Raw genomic sequence first — 27,153 nt, 5'->3', positions numbered from 1 at the left:
CCTTACTTTGGTGCTGGCAGCATGGGTTCAGTTCCCACTCAGTGACTGTGTGAATGTGAGTGCGAATCGGTTGTCCGTGTCTATGTGTGCCCTGCGACTGACTGGCGACCAGTTCAGGGTGCAGTCCGCCTTTCGCCCAAAGTCAGCTGGGATAGTCTCCAGCGCCCCGTGACCCAAACCAGAATAAGCGGTGTTGAAAATGGATGGATGGATGGATGTTCAAGAAAAAAAGATATCAGTGTTGTTTTAGTTCATAATTTTTTATTCTGTAATATGACCAATACTTTTCATAGTCAAGTGTGTATGAAAAAAAAGTCACTGGTTCCTTAAAAAGCTAAATACAATAAGCATTGGATCAAGGCACATACAAGACTGGCCAAAGGGCATACAATGCACTTTGGTTTTTTTAAACATGAAGAACAGGTAATTTCAAATTGTGGCAACAAAAATGTTCACTTTGAAAATACAAAATAGTAGTTATCTTAAGGGACTGCTGACACTTTGATCATTTTAACAATCATGTATTTTTGGCCATTTGACTTGAATGACGCAGGGACGGTACTGAAGAATGTCACCATTGTCATTTGGCCATTGTTGGCTTCTACAAATAGAGATCGTGTGGGGTCCTGTGTCAGCCTGTCCAGTCTTCTTGTTTTGAGGAGCCAAGAGTCCTTTTAAAATTGATGTGCTTTATCTGCCCTGTGCTGTGGCCTACAATCCCATCAGAACAAATGTAACTAGAATCCTGCTAAGGTTACTCTGCTGTGTTTCAAGCTTCCAAACAAACTTGCAAATGTACACAACTAAGAAAGTAGAGAAATGAAGAATGGCACGTCATCCAGAGTGATCATGTGAAAACTCGAATATCCTTGATCAGTAGTAAATGAGAGAGCTCACTGCTGTTTATTGTTCGTAGGAGGGCAACATGTCTGATTTGTGATTTTTATTGATCAACTGTAGCTTAGTTTATGACAATTTCTGCCTTTGTTTTTCAGACAGCCACAAAGTGAAAATAATGACCTGTGCTTGTCCTACGTTTTCTAAAGTCTGATTGTTCAACACAGCAATGAAAACCCACTTTCACAGTTGACAAGTTATCATATCTCAGAACATAGTTTCTTTTTAGTTGGTTGATCATTTTAAGCCAAGGAAATACAGTACAAATTACTACAAATCCCTAAAATATAATTGCAGTACTACACCCATTGGTTGAGTGAGGGCCTGCAAGTGGAATGTTCTCAGTCTTCATAAAATGTCCTTAAATATAAATTATATGGCAAATGTAAATAACATTGCTCCCTTAGTCCTATAGATCCAGTGTTTTGGAAAAGTCTTGCCAATCTGTTTACAGCACGCACTCATCATGAATGTCTGTGTGCAATATCATGAATGAGAATAGTCTGAATCTGGTATTCCACTGTCTCTATAGCTCCTGTTGTTAATACTGTTCTCGTTGTGTGGGCTCTTGTATAAACTCAGTCCATTAGGTGGAAAAATTGTGTGTATCACAAACTCCTCCTTGGACACAGGAAGCTGATTTATTGGTATCATTTGAAAAGAAGTCTCTCTTATTTCTAGAATTGAGTTGTCCTTCTTAGTGCCAGCTTCAGCATAGTCATCCTTTCTCCGACGACCTTTGTTGTAGGTGCAGTTCCTGGAAAAAAGTGACCCATTCCTGTGGACGTACCAGCACACCAATGCCAACATGATTATTGCCAAAAGTGCAACAGCCCCTCCAATGATAGCAGCCAAAGGCAGACTGGAATTTTTGTAAGGCTCTTTCTCCTGCTCTCTGTTTAAAGTTGTTGTTGGGTTGTAGGATTTATGAGAGCCAGTCTCCGTCTCTATGCAAACGGGAGTCTCGTCTGACAGGTATATATTGCTGGTCTCCATGGGAACCATACATATCCTGTAGGAAGACTCTGGCTCCAGCGCAGTGAGCAGGTACTCCGTCCTCTCCCCCTGTACTATTGTCTCTGTGATGGAGCCAAATGCAGGGCTGTGTCCCAGCTTCAGCCAGCTGAGCCGAAGGGCAGTCATGGGTTGTGATACTCTCCATGATATGTGTACTGTATCTGAGCTACTTGACTTCACGCTAATTGTGATGATCTTTCTGCCTGATGATATGGTAGTGCCGTGGTAATTTTTGCCCATATTTGGTCGCTTTACTCCAGGCCTTTTAGTCACAAATGAGGGCCATTCTGGCTGCGAGGGGCGGCCAGTGTTGGAGACCGTGCTTGTCTCAAATGTGGATATAAATTCTAAATCTCTGCAGTCAAACATGTCTGTAGTTAAGTCTTTTAGAGCCATGCCTTTTACCTTATCAGGACCCTGGCACATGAATCCCCGTACATTTACTTTTGTCGGCAATGCCCGGAGCCAGTCACGCACCCATTTCATCCTGCAAGTGCATTGCCAGGGGTTGTTGCGAAGCAAAAGCTGTGTGAGATTGTCCAGATCTTCAAAAACCCCTTGTGGGAGGCTGCTTAGATTGTTGCCGGATAAGTCCAAGCGATACAGTTGCCTAAGGAAGGCAAAAGCCCCAGGTGGGACCCTATTAATGTGATTATCTTGGAGCTGCAGCTTCTCCAAACTTGTGCCTGGCAAGTTAGCTGGTGGTGATGTCAGGGAATTCCTCACTAGCGAGAGCTCAGTCAGGTTAATCAGATTGATGAAAGCCATCTCTCCAATCCCACGGTTGTTGAGCAGGTTTCCATCTAATATTAGTCGCTTCAGGTTGATGAGATCTTGCAGTGACTGTTCAGAGATTGATGAGATGCGGTTGTCTTCAAAGCGCAACTCCTCAATGCTCATGGGTAGGCCTGAGGGGATGGTACTAAGGTGGTTCCTGGAGAGGAAAAGCAATCTAAGGTGACTACTGTCCCTAAAGGCCCCCTCTTCAATGCTGACTGCTGACACAGAGTTATCATCCAAGTGAAGTTCCTCAATATAAGGAATCTGGTCTAAGGATGCATGCGTGATCATCCGAATGTTGTTCTCCTGAAGATGGAGCTCTTTCAACCCAAGAGGAAGGTTACTGGGGAACTCATCCAGATTGTTGCAATACAGGTAGATCTTCTCCACATTTGAGAGCCTGCTCAGTTCTGCGGGAATTCCTGAACTCTTTATTCGATTGTTTTGCAGGAAGAGCACTGTTGCATCCAGGGGTAAACCACTAGGGATGGAAGTCAGGCCACGGTCATTACAGTAGATGAAGGTTCCATCACAGCGGCAGACAGAGGGACATGAGGCAGAGGTCACCAGTGGGTTAGCAAGGCCCAGCAGCAGTCCAACCCTGATGAGGGAGAGGATAAAGGCCTTGCATTGACGTACCATCTTGAAGCTGAGTTGCCTGGCAGTCTAATCACTCAAGAGGCCCTGGGGAGAAGACACAAGAGTATATTTAATGCACAAGGCCTTTAAGAGAGGGTCAAATTCCTTTTCTTAGATTTGCTTGGTGTTGGAAATGCCTGAAGCACTTCATAGATTAAGTACAGGATTAGATTAAATTCTTCCTGAGTGATATGGTAGTACTTAGAATTCAGTATTGTGGCTCAATAACAGTAGCAAAAGTAATAGCATTGATTTGTCTCACTCGCTTCTGTATCTCAAGGCCGCCTTTTATTGCTACATACTAAAACGGAAAACAAACTCGTGCTTTGAGTTACTCTCCAAGTGCTGACTACACCTTTTAGTATTTAGTCCTTTTAGACATTAAACAGTTTGTTAAAATTTTGCAGAAAAAAAATAATTTTATCACATTTGAAACCTTTTTTTTCCTCCACACCTTTTGTGATTTTATTATTATAACTATGATGTCAACAGGCGCTGCATAATTGTTGTCCAAAGTAAACCAATCTTTGTGTTGCCCTTTTATTCCTCATTACTTTTGACTTTACTTTCTGATATAACCTATTCACTCACACACACACACACACACACACATACACGCACACACACACACACCTATGTGGTTTTAAATTCTTGTCCAGTCAATGAAATGGAAAGATGCAAAGGCATACACGTTTCCATACCTGATTCATAAGGGTTAGTAAATCCTTTCTGCTCACTGGAAAATCCAATAAAGGTTTTCTTCTTGTATTATCCTTTATGAAAAGAGAGGTTTTTCTGGAGGCTCTCTGGTGTTATCCTGACTGGTCAGTGTTTGCGGAGCTGATCCTTGTTTGGACGATGACCTCTTCTTTTGTCAGAGGCTCATGCCTTCACTGCCTTTACCATGGCAGATAAGCCTGCTGAATCAGCATCCCCTCTCAGTGAGCGAAAGCCTGCACTCTCTAAGGTAATATAAAAAATCCTAAAGGTTCTTGAATTTTTCAAGCTCAGTAGCCATAACCGTAGATTAGATTTTTTTTGTTTGTTTTGTTTGTTTTCTTCCCCCCCCCCCCAGTTACAACAATCCTTTTGGTTTTAGTATAGGCTCCTCTCTGCAATCAGGCGCGGCATGCATGATGAGTTGACACAAAGCTGGTCTGAGCCATGCCAATCCCCTGTGCCACAGGCTCAATCAAGGCCTGTTCACTTGTGTACTCCAGCTTGTAAAGGTAACCAGAATCCTCTTGGCCCTTGTCAAGATTGTGTATACATTAATCCTGGGCTCCGGTTCCGGATGTGGATGAAAAGTGTTCTCTCTCCTAAGGAGAAAACCGGCAAAAGGTGCTTATCGTTTTGGGCCAAACCTCCCTCATGAATCTGGACCTTGATTCATGCTGGGCACTTTTCACACCTCAAATCACACCTCAAGTCCTGAAAAAGAAAATGAGAGAGACAAACATACTTAGTAACGTGTAATCTTTTAAAATGAGGAAACACAAATGCACAACCTTTTAACACTTGTTTGAGGGAACAACAAAACATGTTTCTTACTAGACTTCACACCGATCTTATCGGGCAGATCAGTATCGTCTTATAATTAGCATTTTATGCTGATCGGTTTTGATGTCATAATTCGCCGATCGGCTCCGCAAAAGACATTTACTCCGCGTCGCCATTGTGTACGGTATATTTGAATCCAAAAGCTAGTTTATTTTTAGCCTAGTCACGTGTCTTTTGACATAGTACTGGAAATATCTGACTGCCAATGAAGTTTTTTTTTTTATTTTATTTTTTTTATAAACTGCGGCGGTGTGGGACAGACACTTCTGAGACAGACATCATTTAACACGTGGATCAGACTACAAGACAAATTTGGTCTTTCACGATTGCAGTATGTTAGACTACTGCAATGAAATCTTGTATTCCGATACCATCGTATCCCGTTTTTTACGATCACTGGGCTTTATCTTGTCAACTCAAGCGCGACTGGATACACTCATTACCACGGCCACGAGAACAACAATCGATCGCGTCGTGTGTATTATAAGAACTAAATGGGGGGAAAACGTGTGTTGGTGGTCACCGGTGCTCGGGAGAGGACTTTAATTCAAGGATTGCTTGAGGTATGTTCACATACTTTTAATACGATCCGGCTCACCAGCAGGCAACAAAACGTGATGTAGCCTAGCAAGCTAGTACTAGCACTAACGGTTGTACCGGCGTTCTGTCGAATCATGCTCTGAAGTTCCGGTGTGTGTGAAGTAATTTAATTACAATAAAGTAATTTAATTACAGTAAGTTAGCACCCACTATTTCTGTCATGTTGTAATGCTGGTTTGACCTGACTGATGAGAATACATGACCTGACTAGAGCAGTGATTTACAACCTTTATGGAGCCAAGGCACACATTTGTTCAGTCTGTCACTACGCCACACTGGCATAAATAGATGAACAAATATATATTTATTGTAAATATAATTTTTGGGAGTAATTAAGTAAATGAACAAGTCATTTAAATAGACACATTGCTCCATTGTGTGATCGGATCGGTGATCGGTTATTGTTTTTTTAAAACTCTCTGATCGGTGATTGGCCCCAAAAATCTTGATCATGTAAAGCCTATTTCTTACATTACAAAACTCAACCACTCTGTGTACAAATTGATGTGATTAGAAAAGTTATTTTACATTTGATTGATTGATACTCAACTTTTATTACTTATTTTCATGAATTTTAAAGATAGTAGTGAAATACCCTTTTTGGCTATGATTGTGACCCTTGATTTCTTACAGGCTTTATGTTAACAGAACACCTTTATTGTTTGGTGGTCATTACCTTAACAGAATATGCAAAAATCTAAAAAGGTCCAGTTCATTTTATTGAGTATTTTGAATTTACACGTCTTTGACCATACTTTAAAAAAGTATGTGCAAATTTTGAAAAAAATAAATAAAATAATACACTGAACTAGGTTTTCTGAATAGATAAAGGACGATCCAGTCAGTGCTCACATTGTTAGCAAGCCCATTTGAATTTCATATGAGGAGGAGAAAGGCTGTTGCATCCATCCCTGCCATTCCCTACCTCTGTGTGACCCGTTGCCCCCACCTCAGCCCCCCTTTAAAACCAATGAATACTGCTTCTGTTTGTGGAAATAGAATTTCTGTTACCTACATTTTTATTTTTCCCATTTGAACACAATAGCTTTGTCATCTTATGTGACCAGCTGGCAGCACCCTTGTGCTGTAAAACACAGAGAGGTAAATCAGGAAGCAGGGCCCCAGCCATTTTACAGTTCGTTTCCCAAACCAACAGATGTTTGGAGACTTGTTAACCCAATTGCGATTGATGAAATGCTGTCTAATAGGAATTAATTTACCATTAAACATGCGTAGGTCCTTTTGAGCAGAACATCAGTTGTCAAATACCAGATGAGGTAAAGCACTGAATGTGATTTCTGCTAACTTCTGCATCAAGGTGGAGGAGATGTTAAATTTAAGGAACAAAGGTTTATAAAAACTGGATGACAGCTGTTTGATAGATTTGACTTTTTAAAGCAGCACTTTGTAAAGACTTCAGTTCTAAATGGTGGGTTTCACCTCATATTGAGAAGTATACATTCCTGTATGTAATAAGAGCTCAGCAAGACGTAGCTACACTTATACGAATAATATACTTTTGGGATTATTTGAAATTATCTACATAAATGCAGCATCAATATTTATTTCTACTGTCAACGAAAACTCCTATCATCGACTGTTAATACTCGTCTATAAGAATGAACAAGGAACCGTGTTAGCCATTTCTAAACAACACGAAGAATGTAGTCTCGGTGAGTGAAAGTATACTGTTGTTCTACATTTAACCAGAAAGGCAATTGGTTTTTTAAAATTTTTGTATTTATTTTGAACAAGGAGCATAATCTGACTTGTCTGCTGGGTGGCTATTATTCCCCATTTTATTTCCCCGTATTATTTATCTGCACTCATCGGGTTTGAGGAAAGAGCCCCCCTCCATTGTTTACTACAAGACAAGTATGCTGGACCTCAGCAGAAGAGGTTTAGGTACGAAAGCACTTCATCCAAGGAGTTCATCTAACATTTGACTAAAATTGCATTACCACATGCTTTTCCTTGCAGGTTGTATTTTTGTTTGGAGAGCAATGGAGTCAAACATCTCCTGCGACAAATATCTTGACACATCGTTTTAATAGTAACCACTGGCCAGACAGATTTCAACAGCAGGCCAAGTGGCTTCTGCTTGATTAATTCTGCACTGGCAAAGTTAAATTGAGCATTAAACTCAACGTGTGTCTGTGTGTGTGGCTGTGTGAATGTGTGTTACCTTTCAGTAGAAAGCATGGTATATTGCATGGATGTTGATAGCCAATGTGACTTCAAGATGCACAAATATCTATTGGTTGGCAATAACAGCATGCTATACTTTGTGCCCCCTGGATATACTTTACATTGCACAAGGGAGACATTTGAAAATTCATTAATTCATTCATCTTCCATCCCGCTTATCCTCACTAGGGTCGCGGGCGTCCTGGAGCCTATCCCAGCTATCTTTGGGTGAGAGGCGGAGTACACCCTGAACTGGTCACCAGCCAATTGCAGGGCACATATAAACAAACAACCATTCACACTCACATCCACACCTATGGGCAATTTAGAGTTTTCAATTAACGTACCATGCTTGTTTTTGGAATGTGGGAGAAAACCGGAGTACCCGGAGAAACCCACGCAGGCATGGGGAAAACATGCAAACTCCACACAGGCGAGACTTGGACCCCGGTCCTCAGAACTGTGAGGCAGATGTACTAACCAGTCGTCAACCGTGCCGCCCATTTGAAAATCTTGGATAGAAAAAAAATAATTCCTGCTTTTAGGAGAGAATGCACTATAGAAATTGTTAAGGCTAGCTAAATTATTCATGAGACTGCAGATTAATTTTGCTCCACAGTATCTATCCATTGGGAAATAAGTGCTGTTTGTTTCTTTCGTTGATTATTCATTTTGAACCGGTACAGTAGTTGTGATTGATTTGACACTACAGGCTGTAGTTAGTCTAGGTTTTTGTCTGCAATCTCAGCTTCATAGATATGGTGTATGTGTATATATATATATATATATATATATATATATATATATAATATACCATATTATACAATATAGTCATTTGGTGTTTTTAGTGGTTCAAGATTTTTGACTCGAGTCCTTAATTTCTGAGAACCAGAGGCGGGAATTAAATTATATTCTATGATTCAGTTAAGTAAAATAATTGTAACGACAAGTTAATACAAAAAAAAAAAAAAAAAAAAAAAAGGCTCTGGCTTCCTGTAGAGATGGGCTGAACAGATGATTCTGGTGGCCCAGTGAGCCTGGAAAGGCCTGGGACAGACAGGGGTCTCACTTTTGTTCCATTCTGAAAGGAGAGCTCAGTAGCAGCTGCAATGATTTTTCCCCACATGGGGGTGGTAGGCACCACAAGATGTGTGTGAAAACATATGCAAGCCTATGTGCGTCTGCCTGTGTGTGACAAGCGAAGCTGTAAAGAGGAGCACATCTTGCCTACAGGCCGAGCGCCCTCTTACAATATAGGGATTTGTCAACCTTTCTCCTGGCCCCACTACTTTCCTCACTCAAATTACTTCTAAAGGTTATCTTGCTGTTTTATTAGTCTTTGAATGCTCAGCTTGTTTATCGCCGGTTTCAGAATAGACAGTAAATATAGTTTAGTGGCAGAATGGAAGAGGAAAATAAGGAATGATAAAGTTTAGTGCTGAATCAAAGCTATTTCTAAAAGTACGGGTTTACTGTTGTCTTTTGCAGATACAGTCATGCTCTGTTATGCAGAATGAGATCTTGCTTGTGACCTGGTTAGTAGTTAATCTAAAATGAAAGCAATTGGCTGGGAACTATAGCCTGAGGCAGTCATCAGTGAAGACAACTCATCTGCCCTCCTGTCTATATTGAACTGAATTTATTTTTGTCAAATACATTGAACCGTGGCTTAATTGGATAATAACTAAAATTGAATTTATGCACATTTCACCGTCATTCAAAGGCAATTGTCTGGTGAAATTATGATTTAGCCTCATACAGTATATATGCTATTGGTTTAAACCCGGAAGACCTTATTGTCTCATGAAGATAAAGGCTGTGTGTAATTGGATTAACAGCTGTTTCTGGGATGGTGTTTCCAGTAAAACGTGCATACAGGAATGGAATGGACTCTCAGTTGCACTGATGCAAAATGTTAATACAGAGTATGTTAATACCTCAACGGCAATTAAGTGGAAATGTGTTGTCAGTTGAGCGCAATGTCTGTGGAAGGTTTATTTTTATTTTTATTTATTTTCCCCCTCAAGCAGCCAGTGCGCAGAAAGCGGTTGAGAAGCTGTTACACAAGTACAATTAATGGCTGTACATGGATTGATTTGTCCATTTAAACTCGTTTATCGAGAGCTCTATACATGTCGGTGCAAAGTTTAGTGAGATGTCGGGACGTAAGTGGGAGCTGTACGGAGCCGTCCCGACAGAGACGCATTTATCGGAGTTTGTCCAGCTGGCTCTCCCTGCTCATCGCTGCGGGGGATCTGCGCTGCAACTCAACATGCTCACCGTGGTGTCTTGACGAGCCTCGGCGCCGGCAGAGTCCCGACCACCCTGTCTGTCCCCTCTTAATCCTATCAAGTTTGTGTATTCAGTGATCAAAAGCTCAATCGGCTGGCGCAACGATAACGCGTCTCCACCGGTTTGCACCAGGAGAATGGCATTGGCTGTCGTTAGAGACGCAAATGTATATGGGGCTCCTCGTCACTGCCTCCACACAGTGCAAAAACCTATCCCCGCCATTGAGTAAGAGAAACGTGGGAAATCAAGTTGAAGTTGATTTAGTCATTTGCGGTGGGATAAACGAGCTTGATTTGGTTGCTGGGAGAAAAGAGCGCCCAGTATTTATTTTTTTTATTTTTTATTTTTTTTACAACACCGTCGCTTCAAGCCCCAAAGCAAACAGCCTTACAACCAAAGCAGTACCCCGTGTTTTCTAATAGGGTTTGTACATTTTAATTAATATAGATTACAGATTGTTTTTGTTTTTTTTTAAATCAAGATGCAGTGTGCGACTCCAGTCTGAAGTCAGTTCAGTCAAAATGATGCACTCCATCTGGACAGTACCAGTCAGACACACTTACCTCAAAAGACAACCAACAAAGAAAGTTGCAGGTATCCTCTGAGGGGGTTCAAGGCAGAGAGGGGGGGAAAGTAATCCAGTCCAAATTGTGCGGATTCGATACAAATCCCAAAACGGTTCCTCTAACTCACGGGGCCAAAGCTGTATTGGATTTAGCTGTAGCACGACGATTGTGTTTACTGGCACCCCTCACACTTACACACTCTGCAAGTTGCGCAATGACATGCGCGCACGGATTGGTCCCAATAACAAATGTGGACTTATGTCTGCCTGTAGCCTTGCTCCAATAGCCAAATGATGTCACTTGGAGGTGGGGCCTTTCTCTCGCTCACTGTATGTGTGAGTCTCTCTCTCTCTCTCTCTCTTCTCTCTCTCTTTCTCTCTCCCTCCCTCCCTCCCCGCTATCGCTCCTTGGAAAATACATGTCTTGCAGTAATCGGGGGTTACACTAGGGGGAGTGGAGGAAAAGGAAAAAAACCACATTGGCAGATGTGAACACGGGAGAGTAGTTGGTAGGCACTGGTTGAGGAAACATGCTCTTCAGCAGCAGAAAGAGGGAGAGGATTAACAAAAATAGCCGAATTGCATGTTGTTGACCTTATACTGGTTTCGTCAGCTCTAGTAGAAACATCACAGATGGGGTTGATTCTTAAATTATATGTACAAGTGACAACGGTGCGTGTTTGGACATGCTCGGCATTCGTTGTTTATGCAACAGAAATTAGTTCATGAGCTATATGGCATACCTTAACTCAACTGCCTTTTAGCCCTAATGTTTGACCTGATGGTTCCGTGTTTTAAATGAAGCCAAACATGCCCTCAGAGGCCCAAAGAAGCGGTGAGTCACCCTTTTAGTAATAGGGTTTCCGACACTCTCCTGCCCAGCGTCATCTCCAGTGTCTCCCCCCTCAGGCTTCCTGACTGTGCTGACACCATAGCCCACAATACGGCTGCTCTTGTTCAACTGTTGACTGAAGATCAGCAATCAGATATGGGTGACGTTTGTCACCATATGTGTAATTGAGAAACCACTTGCCTAAATGTCATTCACTACTCCCAAAACTACATTTAACTATTACACCATTCATTAGCTTGTGGTTAAACCACATTTGCCGGCAGTATCTGCCAACCCAATGTTGTTTTTTTATGGTTTGCATGTGCACTTTTGTTCTCAACACATTTACAGACAAATCTTGTATATTTTTAAGTTTGCTAAAGCATGTGATCAAAATGCAAAATTCAGAGATTGCACGCAGTCAGGATTCACATTGTGTTTCATAAGGCTGGCTTGCCTGCAAACCCAAAAACAAAAGATTTTGCTGGGATCAACAAGTTCAACTGGTCACTCATTACTGGTGAAAAACCTCCCTAACTAGTTGTGCTAGTCAGGGAATGGTTAACATAACAATATATTGTCAAAGTTATTTCATGACTTTTTGCTTTTGGTGTTCAAATTAAGGTTGCCTAATGTTTTGCTCAAAAGTGCAACGTTGTGAAGCTACAGTTACATTGGGGTTACTGAGCTGCAAACCACCATCACATGTATTCTATGCAAGTTGTAACCACAAAACCTTATATTTAAGCTTTTAAAACTTTGTGAAAATACTTTTTTCGATTACCATACTGATGGCTTCTATCCATGTTATGAGTTGCATATTCGTAACATCTGATACAGTACATGATACAGTGCTTGTGCCCTTTCACTGGAATTCATCAAAAAATTATTGCTTTGTTTGATCTCTTTCCCCGGATGGTCCTGAGAACGGTTGTTGTTGTTGCAAACGTTGCAGCTCCTCGCCATTTTCTTGTGTAATGTAGTCTCATAAAAAATTTAAAATGTGTAGCCTTGTGCTTCTAGCTGTTTACCCACAATGCTTTGCTTTACATCACAGTGATTACATCACATTGGTAAACTCAATTTATTTAGTCTTCTCTTGCATTGAATTGTCTATTGTAGTGTGGAACCACCACGTCTCAGTTTCATTTGCCTACTGATCTTAATTATGTTATCCTTTTGGACCAGGTGCTTCATGCAAAAAAGAAGACAAAAAAACAGGTGAGAAAAGGTCAATCTGCGACATCCTGACTTGATCCTTGTCTTTTCTCTAAGGGGACAAGGCAGGGAAACCTGTGCCTGACCTCAGCTCGGCTTCCTCTCTAAATTCGACTGCAGACACATCTGTCAGCAACTGTTGATTGACCTGCACTCAAACATACAAAGAGCCCCACTGGAGGACACGGGTGTTGGATTTCAGTTATCTTCAGACGAGAGAAAATCTATTGCCCTGTTTATCTTTTGTTCAAGGGGACTGGTGCCATATTTTACCAAGGGTGCAATTTTATTCTGTCTGTCCAATTCCTCAGTTTGCATATCAGACGGCTTGTGACTGTTTAACAATAAGGGAGGAAAGTATTCACGCCAATGCCCCTTGACTTAGGTGACCACAAAACAGCTGTTGAATATCTGTTTTGTTATGTAGCAGACTGTACATTGTCTAGGTTATGGTAGATATCCTATGGTTTGCTCAAACTGTGGTCAGTACGGAGGCATGCCCTAGTTTCTGGATAGTCTGACGCGATAGTCTGCACACGATATAATACATGGGCCTTTACTCTCTTGATTGTGCATGTTAGTGGCTCTCTGGACAATGAAGAGAATGCATTCTTGTTGTTTATTGAAAGATACATTTTTCTATTTTATCCAGTGTGGTAACTTACCACTCTTTATTTTTGCCTTTTGCTTTATTTGTGTATTGATTTTATTCACATAATTTAGGCTGGGCCTTTAATCTCTTCAGCATCACAACAGTCTAAGGATGCACTTGCACTAAGCAATTTGTATTGCACTTGGACACTCTTGACACATAGTCTGGTTTGTTAGACTAGTGTGAGTGCGCTCTAAATGGGTTTTGCAAAAGCATTGAAATGTTTTGTTCAAAATAGATGAGCGTATATGAAAATTAATCTGTGAGTGGACACATTTGTGGAAAATTTTGCAATTTGTACTTGTGTGGGCTATACCTCAGTAACAAAATAGTGTTTCTTACCGTAGTTGATAACCAAAGGTTTGCATTAAGAAAACAGAGAGGCTCACTTGATCTGATGTATGATAGCTCAGCCATGTTATGTACGATGTTGGCGTTTTCTAATGCAGATCCCAGATGTTGATGGACAAGTTGACCCCTTCATCTCTTGGGACTGGATGCAACCATGAAAAGGGGGGGGGGGGGGGGGGGGGGGGGAGACCAACAACAACAACATACTAAAGCGGCCGACATCCTGCCGCTTCGGCAAGCCAAGGGACCTTGGTCAGCAGTCATTTAGGCTGTGTTTGTGGAAGAATGACAAGCACAGTTGGCTGTTTTTACTGTCATCTTTTGTTTTCTTTGGTTGTTTTTGTGGTTTCAGTTGTGTTGTCTGCAGAGACAGAGGAACACAGGGATGAGCGAGTTCTTTAAAAAAAGAAAAAGGTAGAGGGGTTTAGGAGCTAACTCGTCCGCCTTAGGACCTCCCATAGGTTAATGACCCCCAACACAATGCTCTTTGAAAAGATTAGAACCCCCCCACTGCATCCATTAGCACAATAAAGGAGATAAAAGAAATAATTATCATACAGTGTTTTCATATCCAACATAGATCACTAATGTAGCTAATTGAAGCTCCTTTTTTCTTACTTTTGTAACCGGTTTACTCTTCTCCTACTTAATCTGTAATTACCCAACTTTAAATCTCACTTCTCCAGTGAGTTGAGCAGAGGCATTTATATTCAACTCTGTATTCATTTTAAAACTATTAACAGAAATTTCAAGAAACGTCTGCTTTACATTCCTCAGTCCAGGTTAATAGACGGTATCGTGTAGGAGTCTCGTATAGTTTTAAAGTTCTTGAGAGCCTCGAGAAAAGGTCGTTTAGGGTTTAGAGCTGTATGAGCAGGAAGCTACGTCTAAATGTTATCTTGTGCAACAAACAAAGTCTTTGCTGCTCTTGATAAGATAGATAGACAAAAGCTCAAGGCCTGTTGTGGCCCTGTTGATTGGAGCAAATACAGGAAGTAAACATGTTAGACAACGATATTTTGGGTAAAGAGAAGGGGAGAGGGGGCGCACACATGATTGTGATCAAAGCGTTTACTTATCTGTGCCAAACAGTAACTCTACATTTTTCTCAGTGATTCTGATGACTTTGTTTACCCTTATAATTTGATCTAAAAAAAATGCTGTTTTTCAATGATTTTCTTGACTTGAGTGCTCATTTTTAAAAATGAAATTAATAACCAGAATATTAAAATTGGAACGAAGATTGGTATACACGAAACGTTCCATAACATGAGTCATTTTAACTCTTAAGCCAACTCTTCAATTAAAATTTTTACTTTGATTTTGTTGCCTTGTCTTATCTGTCATAGCTCAGTCGTAATATGTTGACAATTAGTCAGTGAGGTGCTAAGTAGTGTCTTCAGTTCAAGCTATTGTTGCAAGCTACGGAGCCCGAGAAACTCAATTGGCAGTTATCATTGTCTGAAGGTGTTTTCAGGCACCTCAAACCCATCTAACACCAAGGTGTTTTACCTCATTGTCTGCCAACAGTGCTTTGGCACTGACTTAAGTTGAATATTGAATATCTTACTATTCTACAGTTACTATCCCTCTTCAAAGGAAATCTAAAGGAAGTGATGGTGGGGGACTGAAACGGCAAGTTGAGATGAGGTGCAGTTATGACCATCCTGTATTACGCACGCACTTTTTGTCATAATGGTGAAAGGTCCTTTTGGCCGAGTTGACGTGAATGACATGTTTGATGTAAAACTAGAAGGAAATTAAGTAAAATCCTCTTTAGCCCAACCTGAGCTGCTTTATCGGTAACACTCAGCAATAAAAGGTGTGAATTACATCTGCACAGTGATGAAGTCATGGAAAAGTTTAAATTAGTAGACTAAAAAATCATATCATATGCTCCAAATATACAAGCACACACCAGTGTATGCAGGCTTGATGTTGTCAATGGTTTAATATACAGAACTTACCTGCTGTATTTAGAAATTTGTGGGTTTTTTTACAGTTCAAGTGGCAATTGTGTTATTGACGATTGCCTTGAACGACCTAATTTTACAAAGGCACATTTCGCATTCCAGAAATAACTAACCCCACTGATCAAATAAAACTAGTAAGTGACAGAAAGTTGGCCAGAAAATGTGTTAAAACAGAGATCAGTGTATTCTGTGTATATAACGACCTTGAAACCCACATCAAATGACAGAAGTGTAAATCTATGGTATTTGTAGCAATAGGAAGTGCAACGACCAGCCACAATGATTGCTTGCACAATCTAATGAAATCCAATAAAGGAGTTGTGTCAAACATTATTGCAAACTACAAACACAATATGAGCACATTGTTCCTTGAATTGAATACCTTTCTGTTTTGACTCTGAGTCTGACACATGGCCTGTCTTACTAAAAGTTTGCGTGGCAAAAATGGGTGCAAAATCGATTGCTCATGCAAATGGGTGTGGAAGCTGGTCTACTAAATATACATAATATTGCCGCATAGTTCATTTTGCATGTTCTGGAAGGAGTATAGGCAAATAGATGTAATATGATTTATCCAACTAGAGACAAATTTCAATGGCTGACTTTGCATCTTTACATCAGAATCAGAATCATCTTTATTTGCCAAGTATGTCCAAAAAACACACAAGTAATTTGTCTCCGGTAATTGGAGCCGCTCTAGTACGACAGCAGACAGTCAATTGACAGAGAACAATTTTGAGACATAAAGACATTGACAAAAATAGTGAGTGAGCAATAAAGGGTTGCTAGTTATCTGGTAATGCCGGTACAAATAATTTTTTTTTGACAATTGTACAAAAAGATGCAGAGTCCTCTAGCACTTAGAGCAGTTCAAATGACTAATATAGCAATAGTCCGGTGCAATGACCATTGTGCAAAGGGTTTCAACTTCAAGCAAGTAGTGCGATAATCTGGGACAATGTTGATTGTGCAAATGTTGCCGATACTCCTCAATCAGTGTGCAAATGGAGCAGATGCTACTCAGGCATGAGAGGCCAGTATTGGTCAACAACAGATATGCAAATAGTGGAGCGTGGCGAGACTACTACAGTGAGTGCACGAGTAATATATAATTGGCCCGACAGAAATGTGACAGCAAAATCAGACAAAAGAATTGGCAGCATAAATACAGTGTCTGAAAAGCAGGTACAAACCGGTATGCACAGTGGTGCCAGCGTAGTGCAAGCTAAATGAGAGGCAGCAGGGAGAACTTTTCTGCTCTACTAAAACTTTTTGGAAATGCCCAAAACAAAAATTATCTCAACGTATTGTTTATTGGGCAATGCAATTTTGGAGCTTTTGAATGAAGGCCTGACTTGGAGCCAGTCACAAGGAGTCGTGACAAATTGTATCAGCTATGACAAAATATCTTTCAACTCAGCATTTCTGCACATCTGGGTCATTCATGTTTCTCTTCCAAAATTTGTGAGAGTTCAGCCAACATTCTGCCAAATACAATCACATTTGTTGTGCACTGCAACGGCATCCGCCCAACTCTCTCAGGATAGAGGAAGCCCAGAAGAGGCTCCATTTAACCCCTAAGGATTAATGGTCATGTCTGCTTTAGCACTGGTAAAAGGGAAAACGTCTCGGTACATTGAGTCAATAGGGATTCAGGCTCTCCAGTCTTCCCACATAAAAATGAACAAAGAAAATAGTGAAGCTTCCGTTTAGACTTGAACAGGGATAGATGTTTGCCCAGCCCAGTTTACTGTTTGACCTTCTGGTCCCTTCACGGTACATTACTAGGCCAAACATACTTGCACAGCTAAAATGTCAACACTATATTCAAAGACAACTCCTGGATGCTGCTTTAAACATTTTTTATGTATCAGTTCTCTAATTGCAGTGAAACATTTCTTTGTGTGATGCCAGCAGTCAAATAACATTTATTGTATATAATGTAACAACTACTTCATCAGTGTGTGTTTCGTATTAATGCCCAAGTTCTTTTTTAACAAATAGGCCTAGGAGATATGGCCTTAAAGACATCTTTCTATTTATTTCCCACAAAAATCAGATTCACAATTGAAATTTTGGCTCAGCTAGTCCATATGCTCGTTGTCAGAATAGTAACGCCACACCCCCTCCAACTCTCACTATTTTCCTCTCATATAGTGTTGTACAGGTAAGGCAAGGCAACGTTGGCAAAATATTTGCAGTTTGGAAGTGCATACCTCGGGTCAAATGTTTCCAACATGTCAATTAATCACCCACTTTTACAACCTATGAAGAGCACTATGTTTTGGGAAATGTTCTGTGTGATTCACTCTTTGATTGCCTTCATTTTTTAAAATAACTTTTTTAGCTGGAGTTATTGGTTGCTTTGAAAAATTATAAAACGTAGTCACTTGAGGGATCAGGAAAAAATTAATTTGCAACGCTGACTTACCTTTTGCTACTTATTCTACTACTAATTTAACTTAAGTAAACTGTAAATATGGATAAGTAAACTCTACTTATTCTACTATTCATTCAACTCAGCTTGTTAAGTGGACTCTAAACCCTGGATGAGTAGACTTCTTTTTCTCCTACTCATTTAACTCCGCTTCAGTTGTTGTTCAGTACACTGTAAACCCTGTATAAATAGACTTGAAAAAACTCGGGTAACACGTTGCCTTAAAATTTCTAAGTAAAGACAATCACTGCCCACCCATTTCTTGAACTCAGCTTGTTAAGTACGCATTTCTCTATTACAAATTCCACAAAAAAGTATATTTTAACTAAAAAAAAATAAGTTCTATGTTAGTTCCTGAATCTCAACAGCTTTCAAATCATTAGAGGCATGTAAAACATACAACTACAACATTACACTATTCAATGTTTTTTTTTTTTTATTGAACAGCAACGAGAAGCACAGCAGGCTAATTGTGTCTGTATGTATATAAATTACTTATAAAACAATCTGCCTCAGAAACTGCAGCTGACCAGATAAAACTCTGCTGAACACTGTCATTACATTTACAAACCTATACTGTCAATGCACCAACTGATAAAAAAAACTAAGGTGATACAGAACTGCTGTATTCCTGTACCCCCTGCTGATCTTGGAAGGGTTAAATACTAATCAAAAATAGGTTGAAATTATTTCCATGTCCGGGCACTCAGTTGGATACTGTAAATTTTAAAAACCTTTATTTCACATGCTCTAAATAATACAAAAATAAATATACATTGTATATCTACAGCGGCACGGTGCCCCGACTGGTTAGAGGGTCAGCCTCACAGTTCTGAGGACCCGGGTTCAATCCCCGGCCCCGTCTGTGTGGAGTTTGCATGTTCTCCCCGTGCCTGCGTGGGTTTTCTCCAGGCACTCCGGTTTCCTCCCACATCCCAAAAACATGCATTAATTGGAGCCTCTAAATTGCCCATAGGCATGACTGTGAGTGCGAATGGTTGGTTGTTTGTATGTGCCCTGGGATTGGCTGGCAACCAGTTCAGCGTGTACCCCGCCTCCTGCCCGATGACAGCTGGGATAGGCTCCAGCACACCCGCGACCCTAGTGAGGAGAAGCGGCTCAGAAAATGGATGGATGGATGGATGTATATCTACATCATCAGCCACCGGAGTGCATCAGGGTGTTGGTAACAAACAATTGTTTAGAAACATAATTATACACCATTTACAATGGCACTATAATTATTTCTCCACACCATTTTTGTTACCAACACCCCAATAAAGGCCGGTGGGCTGATACCCTTTTTAATGTTTTGGGCCCTATAAATAAAGCCTCTTTGATTATACAGCATCCAACTGATAGCCTGGACATGGAATGCCTTCCAACCCATGTTTGATAATTAAAAAAAAAAAAACGTTCGACAACTTGGGAAGAGGATTTTCCATTGCAGGATGATTCTTGAGTGTTTGACGTTTAAGTCTAAAATCTGTCTTCCCCAAGTTAAAAAAAAAATCACAAGTGTTCTTCATGCACTTTGGGTAACTGAGATGCAGTGCATTGGTAAGTCCGAAGACAATGTACCGTATTTTCACGACCATAGGGCGCACCGTATTAAAAGGCACAGTCTCAGTTACGGGGTCTCTTTCTGTATTTAACACATACGTAAGGCGCATCGTATTATTGGGCGCAGGCATGGTAAAACATATGCTAGTTTAAAACATACGGTAGCATGCATGCACGCTAAAACAATGTTTTTTAAAAGGCAGTGGGAGCAAAACTGAGTTCGGTTGTACTTTATTGAAGTATTTAACAATGTACTCACGTTATTTTGTTTATCAATCCTCATCCACAAATCCATCAAAGTCCTCATCGTCTGTATCCGAAATGAAAAGCTCTCCAACAAACACGCCAGGTTCCCTCTCGTCATTGTTGGAGTCAGTCTCGTTGCCGGGGCGCTGTTGAGCAATGATGCCGGGTTTCGCGAAAGCTCGGACAACAGTCAAAGCAAATACCTTAGCCCAAGCATCCACAATCCATTCACATATGGTGGCGTAACTCGCCCGGCATTGCCTCCCAGTCTTAGTTGCACTTGGTTTTTCACAGCGGCTGTGAGATGGGCGCGCATGGAGTCATAGATCAACATTGACGGTGACGTGCAGAAAAAAACATCCGGTCTCTTTACGTACACCTCACTCAGCCACTCTGTCATTTTCTCCTCGTCCATCCAGCCCTTTTGATTGACCTTAACGATGACTTTGTCTGGAAACCTTTCTTTAGGCAACATCTTCCTCTTAAAAATCACCATAGGTGGCAGTTTCTGTCCATTACCATGGCAACCAAGCACAACAGTAAAAACCGACTTCTCGTGCCCCGTTGTGCGTATCGCTACCGTTGTGGTCCCCTTCTTCTCGACAGTGTGGTTCACGGGGATGTCGAAAGTGAGCGGCAACTTGTCCATGTTGGTGATGTGGTTGGGCTGGATGTGTTTGTCGGGAACCTTTTTACTGCAGTAGGAGCGGAAGATGGCCAACCTTTCCCTGTAATCTGCCGTAAATTGCTGCGCCACGGTAGTCCTTACCCAGATGGATAGATGGCGCCGTTTCATAAAACGAAAGCACCAAGACGGACCTCCTTGAAAATGTTAGATTTTCATTTATTCTGCAAGCGTTATTGCCCTCAGTCGAATGGTGACTGTAGAGACGCTTCTCCCGGCTGTTCTTTGATCATCAATCCATTGCTCGGAAGAGTTGGTCTTCCAACTCGGACCACCTCGCCACCTTTCCGCGGAAACTCTGCTTCGTCTTCTTGACTTGGCGACGCTCGTTTTCCTGCTTCCTCCACTTGCGAACCATGGATTTGTTGATCTTGAATTCTCTCGTGGCTGCTCGATTCCAATGTTCATCCTCGTAACTAATAGCTTCCAGTGTAAACTGTGCTTCGTAAATCTATATATATATATATATATATATATATATATATATATATATATATATATATATATATATATATATATATATATATATATATATATAGGTGCCATTTTCGGGGGTCCTTAGCCAAACCGATGCACATACCGGAACTATATACCTACTGGGGGCGTGTCTTTAGCGTCCTCTGTCACGCGCACCCTTCCCCCTTTACGTCCGCATGCTGTCCTCAGTCACGTCCGCCTTCCTCTCTTTAAGCAGTGTGTCGGCAGGAAATGCTCCCCATCAGTCAAGCGGAGCGCTCATTAAAGTCACACAACAACATTTACAGATTTTGGAACTCGGTGCACACATAAGGCGTGCCGCATTATAAGGCGCCCTGTCCATTTTGGAGAAAATTTAAGACTTTTAAGTGCGCCTTATGTCCTGGAGCAGGCTCTCATCTATTACAATGGTTCCCTCCAAGATGATTCCAACTGAAGATGCCTAATGGTGAAGGGAATCTGAAATGATGTTTTCCTGTTCATGTCAGAGGATCCCCACTGACACATCATTGTACGCACCTTCCTCATCATCAACGTGCTGAAAAAAAGGAACAGGGCTCCATCACGTCAGCATGGTGCTACAAAAAAAAAAAATATATATATATATAATATACACACATGTATATGTATGTATGGTAGGGAGGGTGTGGGTAGAGAAAAGGGGAGCGAGAAAGGTATATCTCTAAATATATATATCTAAAGGTATAAGTATATCAAGAAATTAAAGCTTATTAGTTAACTCAGTGGTTCTAAAAGTGTGGTATACGGGCCTTCCTTCAGTGGTACTTGAAAGATGGAATTAAATGTGCAACCAAATCATACTGTGCATTTATTTGCAGGAGATTCAGCCGGCCGCCATTGCCAAGCTTTACTTAAGTACGTTGTATGTATGTAAGATACTGTATCAGCTTGTGCTGTGCGAATGTACGTTAGTAAAACCCTCACTCCTGGCAGCCCTCCAAATAGGGTGCTGGCGGCTGTGTTTGATTCGGCGTCAATGATCTCGACTCCTAGCAAGTGACGCGGCAGCGGCTCGGCTTCGTAGGTCGAATGTTGTGGCATGGATGGCGCTGAATTCGCCACCATTATCTAGGGATTTTTTTATACATATATATATATATATAGATATATAGTGTTTTATGACAATACATAGCTATGTTTATAAGTTAATATTTACCTGTGAATGAGAAAATGAAGCGTGCTATCCATCTGATTTGCATACAAGCGGTGTACGAAATCACGGGGGTGCAGTGAAGCATAGCGTGTACAGCCCGATTATATGGTCCATGGGCGGACTGTATAGTGTGCCCAGAACTTAAGTAAGGTCCTTCCCTACTTCACGACCAGGTGGCATGCGAACTCCGCACATGCTTAGTCGGTAACATAAAATAAATATGAATAGAGTCCACTTTAACAAATCAGATGCATAGCTGCTTAACTAGTTGGGACTGCAATAGCATGCAATGAGTGGCAGGTTCCAACTTACCTTTTTGTGGCTGAACTCGGGTTCACTGAAGCTTCAAACGTGGGTCGAACAACTTGCTTGCTAGAACATCACTTGTAAAGAAAACTAAATCCAATACCGCTGAATCCTTCCGTCTCTCTCTGCTATGTCTCACTAAGATCAAAATCAGATCTCATCAATCGATTCCACTTAGTCACAACTGGCCTAAACCAGATTTTTGGTGGTGCTGTGTATAGGCGCGGCCAATGCATTTGAAATTCTAGGCAAAACTTGGTGTAGTGTGTTGTTTGAGCTCAAACACGATTACAAGAAGATAGACAATTCAAATATACAATTGACTCAAAAAAGTAATATTAGGATATTAGTAATCCAAACGCAGTTGACTTGAGTATTACAAATTTATTGGACATAAAAACACAATTACAATAAGAAAGCACATGAAAAAGTTCACATTAATCAGAATTATCAAGTCACATCAACAAATTAGACATTTAAATAACTCATCTCTTTGAGTTCAGTAAAATTCTGGGTTTACAGTGTACACTGGATTTACACAGCCTTAAATTATTAGTTTTCACTTTTGCCCATGAGCAGCATTCAGCCTTCTCAGTTTGGTACGATTTTGGAGGGTGTGGCCTCTGTCAGGGTTGCCTGACAGGCAAGGTTCTCTCTGTTGACTTTACTCCTCCGTTTACATTCCCTTATTTGTCTAGGCTTTTATCATGGCTCTGTTCAAACAAGCGCCTGCAACTGATAAAACACATGCTCCCACTAAATCTCTCTGCCACACACACACAGATATACTCCATTTAAGTGACGCGGACATACTTTTGATTCTTTTTGCTTTTGCAGCAGGTGATGTCCCAAAATGCAATCATCCCCAGTTATGTCGTGCAGTAAATCACACTGGAAGCCATTGTTTGGTTGAAGTAACAGTTGTGTATAACATGGAAGTCTCCACTTGCTGAAATACAGAAGCCTTCCTCCATGGGGAGTTCACCAGCATGAAACACATAACCGGCTGTGTCTTTAATTCTCAATGAGGGAAAACAGCTGTGTTTTCACATTCGGCTCAACAACTCTGCTGTTTAAATTTTTTTGGGGTGAGCTGAGACTCTTGAGCCACCCAACAGGAATTAATCTGCTAGTCAAGGAGGAAGAATGTCCTCGCCTTGTGTAGATTCCTGTCGGTCTCGTGCTGGCCGCTGCAGCTTGCCAAATTCCTTGCCTGCTGTGGAGCCTGGGGGATTGAATAGGAGGTACAGAACATTACGGGGTGTTGGGACGGTAGAGGTGGGGGCTTTAAGTGATGTCAAATCTGCAGTGTTGGTGAGCATAATCTTATCATTGGGATGGCAACAAGGAGACGTGAAGGTTTTTGCAAACCAGGTGCAAACCACACCTGCATACATTTGTTCCATCCTGCTTGATTAGGGTTCAGCATCCTACTAATGAATATTGTCCTGTCTCTTCACTGTTAGTTTGTGCATGCGTGCGCGTGTGTGTGTGTGTGTGTGTGTGTGTGTGTGTGTGCGTGCGTGCGTGCGCGTGTGTGTGTGTGTGTGTGTGTGTGTGTGTGGTCAGGGCACAAAGGCTCAATTGGGAATTATGGAGAGTTCCCTCGAGAAAGCATTTCTCCCTACACTCTCTTTAATCACAAGTGCATACTGTATTCTCTTTCAAGTTAGCTATACAGACTCAACAGCCTGTGTCTATTTTTATATATACCTTAAATGGTTATGTGTCAGTATAGACACAAGTACTCATTTTAGGAGGCCTACTTTCCGTTTTTATTTTCCATTTGACACAAAATCAAACGAACTATTTATTTTTAGAGGTACATCTTAATACGTCAGTTTTTTTCTGGAATATGCTTTTAACCAAATGATCAGATTTTTTTTCTTTTCAATTTAACTTCTGTCCATTAACAAACATGACATTTACTTGCCAGGCGACGTGTTGCATCACAACCCCAGTACTACTGCTCTATTGATTGACGAGAGATGGTCCAATGATAGGCTCCAGCACTCCCGCGACCCTAGTGAGGATAAGCGGCTCAGAAAATGGATGGATGGTCCAATGATTGCATGAGCTGTGCTAAAAAAAACGGACTAATCATGTCCCAGTCATGCAATACTGTGATATAGAAATTGCTGTATTTTAGTTACTTTTGTAACTCGATATTCCCAACACTGATTCCATCTTAGTCATAAGTACTGCATTTAGCCAACTGTTAATCCCAATCACGTTACCAGCATGTGACCTACAGGTTCATACTTCCTTCACTGAATCGTTCAGTGGATGGGGCTAGTCATTTTCATTTTTTGTTTTTTTGTTTTTGTTTCTTACCATTTTAAAATTGAATGTATCTGAAGTAAAAAGATTTTTTTTTTCTTTGCCATTGTCAAGAGGACATCGAATCAAAATTAATCATGATTTTGGCAAAACCCCTGCTTGATTCTGTGGAATACAATAAAGGATACTGAATGAAAACTCAGTTTTTGTTTCCTCACATAGACTGACTGATGTGTCTGCTTCTCACATCCCAAACAGTTTACCTGGGATGTTCCCCCTCCATCTTTCTTTTTAAGGCTCAGATTTGTGACTGACATTGGTGGTAATAATGGCAGCTGTCAGTTTGTGCTAAAAATGTCCCTTGACAACTTACTGTAAGTGATGTTTTTCATTGTTGCTTATGGTTCACATTCTGGAAGTATTCGTCGTAGACTCAGACAACCCATGACACTGCCCTCCACTATATAACATGGCCAGTTGACCTTGCCCCTCAATGCTTAACAAACTCTTGGTCTTTGCTCATTCAACCATGTTTCCACGGTGATCGGGCTTAGTCACTACAAACAGCATGGGCATATAGCCTCAGATGGCTCAGTGTAAAGAGCACAAGACCACAGTGCCACTGAATTTTTGGAGATGGTTTTAATACACTAAAGACAAAAAACTTCAAAGCCTTATAGCATCATCCAAAAATAGAGAAAATATTTGAGATTTTGAATTTGATTGCTGTGTGAATATGCTCATATGCTTTGTAGCAAGAAGGGGAAAAATGGTGAGCCAATTTATTTTTATAGTTCACACAGTGAGCAATTTCCAAGCTGTTAGCTAGTGCTTTCCAAGCCTGGCTTTCTTTGGCCATTTCAGTGGTGCCCTGTGGAATATGACACATGTTGCACTTATAAATTTCAATCCCCACAGGTGCAACCATTTCCCTATTACCAGTGGGTTGTTTCAGTCATAACGGAGCACTCAGAAGTCTATGTTCCTCCTGCGGGGGTGCTCGCAGTCCCAAATGAGGTGTTAGCGAAGACAAGTACATTCTGTCTGGGGAGCATGCTGTCACCGTAAAGCCCTGAATATGCACCAAAGCAAACAAGGAAACAGGGAGCTGCTGCACTTTTGCTTCACCCTTTACTACTTCGGGAGTATCCATTGGTAGACGTCTAGACACACTCACACTTAATAAGCCTGTACATTTCATTTCGTGTGGTCCTTGGCAAACCTGACTAATAAGACACAATTATCACACATACCACAACTGCAATGCAAACACGGATGTCGCTATTTAAAGTCTGTGCCACTTTGAGACAGTACTTCAAGCCATGCAAATAGGTGAATAAATTTTAGAGCCGTTGATGCATGTTTCAAAGACCTTTTACTCCGCTGACACATTGTACAAATTTGCACCACAGTTGAAATATTGTGAACTAAATATACATATGTACTGTATATTGAAAATTTAGGATTATTTAATTTCAATACTTGTTTTGATGTACAACAATTTCGTTTAAGGGGGCTTAAGAGGCATTTTAGGCGGGCTAAGACTAAAACAAATGAAGACAACCACATGCAACAAAAAAAAATTCAGGGGAGCTTCAGCCCCCCAAAATAGGCCTAGCGACGCCACTGCCTGCAAGGTTATCTTCCAAGTTAATAATAGTGAAAAAAAGTATTTATTGCTGAAGACTGAACATTTTTTTCCTATTGTCATAAATTTCCTCTCTGGTTGGATTTGAATTTGCGCCAAAATGTAATGGGTTCTTACTTAAACCATGCCCAAATCCCTCCACAAAGATTTTTTTTTTAGCTGTTTTTACATGTTTCTGGGGTGTGTTATTCCGTTATCAAAAAAACAGACACCAATGAAGACATAACATCTTTGATTGAGAATAAGAACTTTTTTTTTTTTTGGCTGTGAAAGGCGGTAAGTAACATGACGTAATTGATAAAATGTAGTGATGTTACGGTCTGTGTCGGGGCTTCAAAGTGTGTGTCGAGTAATCAGCAAAAATCCAGGCAAAGTGTGGTTTCGGAGCGTGGTTTGATGATGTAAGCGATGACGTTCGAACCTTCCTAAAGTACCGTAACACGTGACTGATTCAGGAATTGGTTTGCTGGTATGGCGTGTGAACCGTGTCATTGTGGTATGTCATTGTCAGGTGTGATTGTCCCGTCTGTTCCACGTCTTACTGACCAGTCATGTTTTGTTTCCATTATTGGTTTATTCAAGTGTTTCTTTGTTACTTTGTTTATCTGTTGTGGAACTTTGTTTAATTTGCTTTATCCATGTTCCTTGTTTGCCCCTTTTTTGGAGATTCAATATTATTTTTTGAGACTCCCGCACTCCTGCCTTGCCTCCCTGCTTCCCTGCACTTGGGTCCTCCACGTTTTTGCCTTCCCTTCCTCGCCTTCAAATAACCTA

General features: G+C 40.9%; 2 protein-coding genes across 5 annotated transcripts in view; one reads left to right on the top strand and one right to left on the bottom strand.

Annotated features, from left to right (window-relative positions):
* The window catches only part of macrod2 (mono-ADP ribosylhydrolase 2), a 459,456-nt gene that overhangs the window by 51,282 nt on the left and 381,021 nt on the right, over positions 1-27,153 (top strand). The window lies entirely within an intron of this gene.
* Positions 291-10,771, bottom strand: flrt3 (fibronectin leucine rich transmembrane 3). The gene is made up of 3 exons (XM_061690890.1): positions 10,536-10,771; positions 4,035-4,764; positions 291-3,378 (listed from the first exon to the last, which is right to left on the bottom strand). Exon 3 carries the CDS (start codon positions 3,334-3,336, stop codon positions 1,384-1,386), a length of 1,953 nt encoding a protein of 650 aa, XP_061546874.1. The 5' UTR covers positions 3,337-3,378; positions 4,035-4,764; positions 10,536-10,771; the 3' UTR covers positions 291-1,383.

The sequence above is a fragment of the Phycodurus eques genome, chromosome 11, assembly GCF_024500275.1.
Source record: "Phycodurus eques isolate BA_2022a chromosome 11, UOR_Pequ_1.1, whole genome shotgun sequence".
Classification (NCBI taxonomy): Eukaryota; Metazoa; Chordata; class Actinopteri; order Syngnathiformes; family Syngnathidae; genus Phycodurus; species Phycodurus eques.
The sequence above is the reverse complement of the archived record's forward strand: the minus strand, read 5'-3'. Positions and strand labels throughout refer to the sequence as shown.